General features: G+C 42.1%; 1 protein-coding gene across 11 annotated transcripts in view; it reads right to left on the bottom strand.

Annotated features, from left to right (window-relative positions):
* SNAP91 (synaptosome associated protein 91) overlaps positions 1-7,843 on the bottom strand; it is a 151,839-nt gene extending 143,996 nt beyond the window's left edge. For 5 of the 11 annotated variants that reach the window (XR_006680502.1, XR_006680500.1, XR_006680503.1 and 2 more), the window contains exons 1-2: positions 7,635-7,842; positions 7,092-7,251 (exon numbers count right to left, since the gene is read on the bottom strand). Coding sequence is in view for 2 of the 11 variants with exons in the window: in XM_045294676.1 (XP_045150611.1) it covers positions 7,092-7,221 (130 nt within the window). In the remaining 9 variants the exon portion in view is untranslated. Of the gene's footprint in view, positions 1-7,091; positions 7,252-7,634 lie in introns of all 11 variants that reach the window. The other 6 variants (XR_006680499.1, XR_006680501.1, XR_006680506.1 and 3 more) reach the window with 2 other exon arrangements.
* Positions 7,844-8,260: the final 417 nt, after the last annotated feature.

The following is an 8,260-nucleotide window of genomic DNA, read 5'->3' as shown; positions in this document are numbered from 1 at the left end:
GTTGCAGTGAAGTCAAGGTCAGTTTCAGCTCACGATGGCTCCTTGTGTTCTGAGTGGAACTGTGGCCCTAGGATTTTCAGAAGCGGATTGCCAGAATGTTCTACCTAGGTGCCTCTGAGTGAGTTAAAAGTGCCAACTTTCAGTTACTACATAAACACAAACTGTTTGTGCCACACGGGGTCACTCCAGAAGATACCAGGTCCACCTTAAACAGTATGGTCTCACGGGAGACATCATCACACACATAGGACAAATGAAGAGACAGAAAGAAAACAGCTACAGAAAGGCTGTGGCGTGCAGGGGACCATTCTCTCGGTTTTTTGCTTTCTGCTAATTGACTCAAGAAAGTATCATTCCTTGCTCCCACGTTAATGTGCAGTTGACACTCAGTATGCCATTCAACTATTGTGTTATGAGAAATGACAGAATAAATTCCAAATTACAGATACCAAAGGAAAAAAATCATACAGCCAATGCTTTCTCCTTCATATGCAAAACATGAAGTTCCCTAGGAAAGAGAAAAGAATTTACCTAAGGATGTAAAGCTGAAGAATAAATACCGTATATACTCAACTATAAGTCGACCTGAATATCAGCTGAGGCACTTAATTTTACCACAAAAACTGCATAAAAAACATGCTGAAGAGACTCAGCTTATACTCGAGTATACACAGTAGTTTTAATGATAAGGAACAAGTCTTTTCAAATTATTCAGATTACAATCAAAGGGTCTCTTAATAGATGCTGGCTCAGGAGCTCGGTCACCAAAAACACATTCTGGAAGGAAAGCATTACCAGCCCTCAGGGAACAGGGTCAGATGTCACTTCTGACCTTCTTTACCGAGGTACTGAGACCCAGATAAGCACCAGTGAACACCCTAGATCAGCATCAAAGTCAATTTGAAGAGAGAAGTTAGACATTTTAAGGGGATTTATTTGTGAAAAGCAGAGAGATCCATGACAACTAAGTGCACAGGTCAAGTTACAAATACGTCTGCAGCAAACATTTATTAAACATTAAACGTTATGTGGCAACATACCAAAAGCCTCAATTTTAATCTAAAATGCTCCTAGCTAAGATTACAATTAAGATAGGAATTTACCTACATTATGTTTACACACACATACACATACACATGAGGGGGCTTAGAAAAGTTTAGGGAAAAACTAAATTAATACTTTTTGAAGTCTCTTTATGTGTGTGTGTATGTGTGCTCTCTACACAAGTATACTTTTAAAAAAATCACTAAGGCAACCTTTAAAATTTCAAGTTGAATTACTCATTTTATGCTGGGTCTGAGCATCTACTAACCACTTTGATCACCGTAAGAGGAAAACATATCGAAATACAGCATGTTTAACAGGGTACCACAAAAAGATTCTTCTGAAAATAAGCAAGTAAAAATATCCAGAAAAGTCTTACTGCACTGGCTGATGTAACTAAAAATGAACAAAACAAAAATAACTCAATGCCAAGCCATTTCAGACCTCCAGTGACCCTATAAAACAGAGCAGGACTGCCTCTGTGTGTTTTAGAGGTTGTGAATCTTTATAGGACTAAAAAGCCTCATTTGTCTTTCAAGGCTGACGTAAAGCCTATGTAACTACCCGTAAGGCATTTCTAAAGCAAGCTCCATCCTATCACCAAGGCCCTTTGCTTTCTTTGCTTCCCCTGTTCTGGCCAACCCTGGAAGGTCACATGATCTCTTTTCTCCCACCCTAGAATATTGATCATTGTCTAAGAAAGGCACAGGGCCACTCTGATGGAATCTTTTACAGATTTTATGGCATAAATACAAATTGGCTTAAATGTACTTCATAAATATATCCTTCCCATCACTTGTTAATTGCCTAGAACATAATATATTGGCTTCTAAACCATCTTCATATTTGGACTGGGTCTTTCTGATAACTTTCTACTTGTCCTGGAGAGAGAGGATTGCAGATCCAAGCAGAAGGAAGAGAGTGAGCCTGGGACAGGAATATGAGAGGGTGTCCGGAGGCAGTAACAAGTAGTTAAGTGTGTTCAATTGAAGGGAAAGTAAAAATATTTACAGCAAGTTAGTATACCTCTCATGCGGAATGCTATCCTAGTATTTAGTCAACTTTTGGTTCCACTTAATATTGTTCTATTGAATCATGTGAAATTGGCTTCGCTTAGTGTTTGATTGTTAAAAATTATTTTTGCTGAATAGACATTTATAATACAGATTATAAATTGTATTATCACAAATATCTCCACTGAATCAGTAGGAAAATAGTACTTCTACAATCAAAGTACATCTTATAGGTACGAAGCAAGTGGCATGGTGGGTTACACATTGAGCCACTAACTTCAGGGTCAGTAGTTGGAAACCACTCCTCAACAAAATGATGAGGCTTTCTATTCCCATAGAGTTACAGTCTCGTAAACCCACAGGGGCTTCTACCCTATTTCTTCTACCATGTATAGGGTCACTATGAGGCAGAATCAACTCAAAGGCAATGAGTTGACTGAGAAAGAAGCTCACACAGAGCAAAATGAATTTTCATTCTGTTTATTCATAGCATTGATATTTTATAAATAAAATTAAAGCACCAGGAACTTTGTGGGAATTTGACAATAATAGCATTGAATCAAAACGTCTACATGTCCAAAAATGAACTACAGTAATATTAATTGTGTTCAATCATTTTATTCAACAAGATAAACACAGCCCATACCTGCTACTTTCTCTACCAGGTAGCCTTCTGAGAAATTCAGTTTAGTTGTTCTTAGCATGGGAGAGAAGCGATCATGAAAACACCAATAACAAGACTTGCAAACAAGGTCTCCGGGTGGCACGAAGGGCTTGCGTTGGATTAGAAGCCCACACATTGGCAGATTGCACCACCGAGAGGCACCATGGGAGAAAGGCAGAGTGAGGTGCTCAGTGTAAAACTGACCACCAAGAAAGATCCAAGGCGCAGTTCTGCTCTGGAATGCAGTCGCCTGGTGTTGGAACCACCTCAAAAGCAATGGGTTTATTTACTTATTTTTTGTTTTAAATTCCTCAGAACTTGTTCGTTATATAGGGGTAAGCTTATTAGTAAAAAGCATCAGTAGATTTAGAATCTTGAGACACAACATAGGATTACATATAACCAGTTTAGCCTTTGTAGCTTTGACTTGTGTCAACAAAAATGTCTAAATTTGAATTTTTATTCTCTTACATAGGATACGCAATGTAGCATATAAAGAAATAATTCAAACAGTATTAGCTGAAACAAAGCTTATACCAGAGCTGTGAGACTTTCCCCAATAGGTGTTACTTTGCGTCTGTCCGCCCTTCCTTCCCTCCCTTTGCCTCGCCTCTCTTTCTTTCTTTCCACTTTGACATTGCACATTGGTGTCCTCATTATCTGAGTGTAGACAAGGAGCTATTGAATCTTGCCACTTTACTTATTTTTAACTTGATTCATCCTTTAGTCCACCAACTGTTTTAAAAAAATAAAAATTCACTCTGGTTTAAAGCAGTTGTAATCAAGACAGTGAAAGCTTGTTGAGTCCTGAATGCTTTATGAGCTATAACACATGTATTAAAGGTTACAAGGGAAAGGAGGTGAGGTAATATAGATGTGCACAGGAAAACTAATATAAAACTAATATTAGCTTGCTGTTTAATCTTCAAATGAAAGGACAAAATTTTCATAGAAGGGTGGTTGCTGTTAGTTACTGTAGAGTTAATTCCACATAGAAGGGTAGAGTATAGAATGAAAGTTTAATCTAATCCAAAGTATCTTAAAATAGACGATCCTTACTTAGATGATTAAGATTAATGCCTTAAATTCAATATATATTTGCTGACTATAGTGATATTTGTTTTAGAAAGTTTTTCCTCTAAGAAACATCCTGCTATTGAAGAAAAAGAAGAAAAAAAACCCTAGAAACACATGTCGAGAGTTTCTGTATCTCCACTTTCTTAGCCATACATATATATAATTCTTCCCCTAGAGCAGGGGTTCTCAATCTGTGGGTCACAACCCCTTTGGAGGGGTCGATCAACCCTTTCATGGGGGTCGCCGGATTCATAACAGTAGCAAAACTACAGTTATGAAGTAGCAGTGAAAATAATTTTATGGTTGGGGGGGTCACCACAACATGAACTGTATTAAAGGGTTGCGGCATTATGAAGGTTGAGAACCACCGCCCTAGAGGTTAACAGATGATTTATTCAAATGTATAACTCATTATCAAAGAAAACATCTATATAATCAATAGCAATAATTTTCTTGGCTTATAAACCTAAAAAGAGAAAAAATTATCTTTTTAATCCACTATTTTAAATAACACATACATACTTCATGACAATTCTGAGCTGATTAACCTGATTTTTTAAGGGGAATAGTCACAGAACTATAAATTCTCTTCTTATCACTGCTCAATCTAAATTCCAAACAAAAAAAGTTGTATACAAATCAAATTAATTACACATTGAATTTTTTTCAGGCTCAAATCCCAAGTCTACATTCTGTACTCTTTGTCCTCCCAACTAGTATTTAATATTTTCAGAACTACAACACTAACTGCTGAAGATTGATTGCATCAGAGCTTAGGAGGAAACGCAGTTATGTGTTTGCATGTTTTAATAACTGGTCTGCCTCACTTTTATAACTAGGGGGTTACTGAAAACTGTGAACAAATTACTGTTATTTAAAGATATCTTTAAAAAGAATTCTAAGCAAAGATGCACTTTTATAATGCATAGAAATATAAAATTGTTTACTCAGAGCTCCCAGATCACTTCTAAGAATGAGTTTATAGAAGGGTGCTTCAAAAAGTTTGTGAAAAAGTGCAATAAAATAATAGGATTCTTCCATGAATTTTTGAAGTCCCCCTTCTACTAGTAACATGACATATCTTTCCAAATTCCACTCCAAAAGTTAGTTTTAAATGAAAGATCATTTATGTTTCTATTAAATGAATAAAAAATGTTAAAAGAAATATTCCTAACCAATATGCCTCAATGTTTGGTATTTCACTGATATTTCAGAATTTCAAACTCTAATGCATATCAGACATTGCAATGTGTGAGGATTGTGACATAGAAAGCCACACAAACACGAGGCTATTTGGAAAGTACACTATTCAAGCTAATGTAGTTCCTGCCCCTGACTTCCAATAGAGACTACTACTAAATAAACCACAATTGGCATTTAAATGCAGTGGTCACAAGTTATGAGCATTAATTACCCTTACAAACAATGGTTCCTTCACCTGTTAAGTGGCCATAAATTAATAATGTAAAGCCCAGTGCTTGGCATATAGTACCTGCTCAGTAAGTCTTTAGTGCTTATGATTACTCATTAATATTTTAATACCAGCTCCTATTTAAGCTGTGTTATTTTAATATGGAGTCTTATCCCTGTGTTTCATTCATATCTTTAAGAGTTACTCCCCTCACTTGCTGCAGATACTGAAAAATGTTTCAAAATTTAAAAAACATTTTCAGATCTGAAAGACTGAGGTCAATTCATATCTAGATATGTACAAATCAGTCTTTATATGAATTATGTTTAAGGAGATGTTTAAACCTGTGATTGTTTTCTGGAATATAATGATACATTGATTCCATTTAACAAACCCATAACCTATAGCCTGCTCATTACAAAAATTTGTTAGGCTTACACCTACCTTTAAGACATGAGTCATCCTTCCAGAGCTGGGGAAACTGATGGAAAGATGACTAAATGATTCAGCATGCTGCAGCAAAATGAGCTGGTCATGAATTGATAATTTCCAGTTCTGTTAGGTGTCCTGGCCCTGGTGGCTCTGGTGGCCTGCACTGCCTATATAACACTTGATACTCTAATGAACACATTTTGTGGGGGGGGGGAAAAAGGAGTAATGATTCTTTCCCCTTGGATATGTTTCGAGAAGCAAAATTATTCCACTCTATGAGACAACAGGCTCAAAAGCTGGTCAACTTTAAAGTGTCTGGTAGTAAGCTTCATCAAGCTCCAGGTAGGTCTGGGGTGACTCTTGACACTGAAGCCTTTTGTAAGGCTGACAATGGGCAAGGCTTAGCTGTAGAGCAAAAGAAAACCAGAAAGAGGGCAAAGAAAGCCAGATGGGGACATGGGTATGGTGCCCTCAGGCCAACACTGATCTTTACCAGCAAATAAGCTAACAGATCAAAAGAGCCTCACGGGTCAAAAAGGCTGACTAGCATTTGCAGAATATATTCTGATGGAGCCTTATATATAGAAAGTCTTGCTATCCAGAACAAGCCAAAGTCTTTTTCTAAGTGCTCCTGTTCATCCTACAACAAAATACTTCTTATATTCACCAAATGAGGTCTTCATTTTTAAAAGAAAAATATCTCAAGCCAGAGAAAAGCCTTTTTCCCCCTTATCGGATGACAAATATGAAGAAAATATATATTAGATGTTTTCATCTAAAACTGCACTATCTGAAATGCTGGAAAAGCACATCCATTTTGTCACCACAGACCAGTCATTCCACCCAGCATTTTCGGAGAACAAGACTAAGAAGTGTGCCAGGATGTGTAAAATGAAATGGCCATTCTCTATGAAGTTCAATTTCCTCCTTCAATAGCTTGGATCTCTTTCAGTTTGGTGTAGTGACATAACTCCCACTCTCACACACAACATCTACTCAGCAGTGAGCCTGTAAAGAATTATCCAAAATGGACTTAGGAAGCAACTAGGGTGACAAAGTATGACCTTCCATGAATTCATCTTTTTCTAGGTTATGTCTGTGCAACCCCAGATTTTCCCAAACCTGGGGAAAGGGGAAGAGGATGAAGAGCCGAGCGCAACCCAGAGTGTGAATTTGGAGGTAACATTATAGTATTAACATATATTTTTATAGCCACCCAGTGCCTGGAGGTCAGTAGGGGAGAGGGAGGGGGCTTGGAAAACAACCACCACCAAGGATGTTTCAGGGCCTGGCCCAGGGGGATACCTGGGTGGTACTAGGTGGATACTAGGTGGAGAGTTCTGGCTCAGGGGCCACCCAGCTGGGCTTTTCAAAGGCTGCAGCACTGTCCTCACCCAGCCCCGGGCGCTTCGGCCACGCTCGCGTTCCGCTTATATAAAGAGATGCTTACAGTCCAGGTGCTTTTTCTTGGGGCCCATCACTTCATGAGTGGTGGCTTTGCAGACCGCTCTCGCCACAGCGGAGCCTGTCACGCTGTACTGAGCCGCAGCGATCCGATCCGTGAGCGTTTGGCCCGACATCTTCTCCGGCCAAGTCTACTGCCTCCTCTTCTGCAGAAAAGAAGGGGAGATGGTCCCTGTTTAACCCGCAGACCCTACCCTCAATGCACCTAGGCCTAGCCTCCTGCAGCTAAAGGGCGGCTCTCTCCTCATCCGTCCTCACCCGGGGACCCTCCAAGGTGCTAAACCCGCACGGACTGTGCGGTCCAGGGGGTCTTGGGGGGTGGGGGGAGGGGGCCCTCTGCGGCCCCAGCGCTGGCTCCAGTCCCAGCATCCTGACACCGTGCCCTCCATTCTCCGCCAGCAGCCTCAACCCTCCAGCGCCCCCCCCGGGCGTCAATCTGCACTTTTCCAGCAACCTGATTCCCGAGTGTCGGAGAATCCCACTGACCATCAGAGTTAACCCCCCGGCGCCGCGCCCACCCGGAGCTCACCTCTCACCTCCCCACCGCCGCGGCCGCCGCGTTTCCTCCCGGAAGATCTGAAAGCTTTGGAGAATGAATCGGATACCCAACCCCGGCTGCCTCCCTCCTCCTCTTTCTCCTCGCGCTACTGCAGCAATAGGTCCGTCCTCCCTCGGCCGCGGTGGAGATTATCCTAGCATCGCGCCATGTTATGCCCTCGCCTCCCCTGCCAGCCTCGCCGCCTTCTCCAAAGCCTTGCCCAGGCCCTGCGTCGCCCCCCGTCCTCCCCCTCCCCGCGCCTTCGTCCCCAAATTCCCGCCGCAGGGATTGCTCCCAGGTTCTGCGGAGGCGCTGGAGTCTCCGTGCGCCTCACCCTTCCCGGCAGCAGCCCGGGCACCGCTGACAGCCCTGCCCAGCCCCCAGCCCACCCGCCCTAAGCGCGCCGCGGGGCTGTCACCCGGTCCCTGCCCTTCTCTGCGCCCCAGGATTATCTGCTCCAGATCCCGGAGCGGCCCCGGCGCTGGGGAGGAGGCCGCGGGACTCGACCCACCCCCGGAGCGGCGCCGCCCGCTGCAAGATGAGCTGACCCTGGGCCGCCGTGGGCAGCGCACTGGGTAGGTATGCGCGGCGGCGCGCGCCCGGGGTCCCCCGGCGCC

The sequence above is a fragment of the Echinops telfairi genome, unplaced genomic scaffold (assembly GCF_000313985.2).
Source record: "Echinops telfairi isolate 266 unplaced genomic scaffold, ASM31398v2 ScPeMD7_3533;HRSCAF=4204_0, whole genome shotgun sequence".
NCBI lineage: Eukaryota > Metazoa > Chordata > Mammalia > Afrosoricida > Tenrecidae > Echinops > Echinops telfairi.
This window is presented reverse-complemented; position numbering and strand designations above follow the sequence as displayed.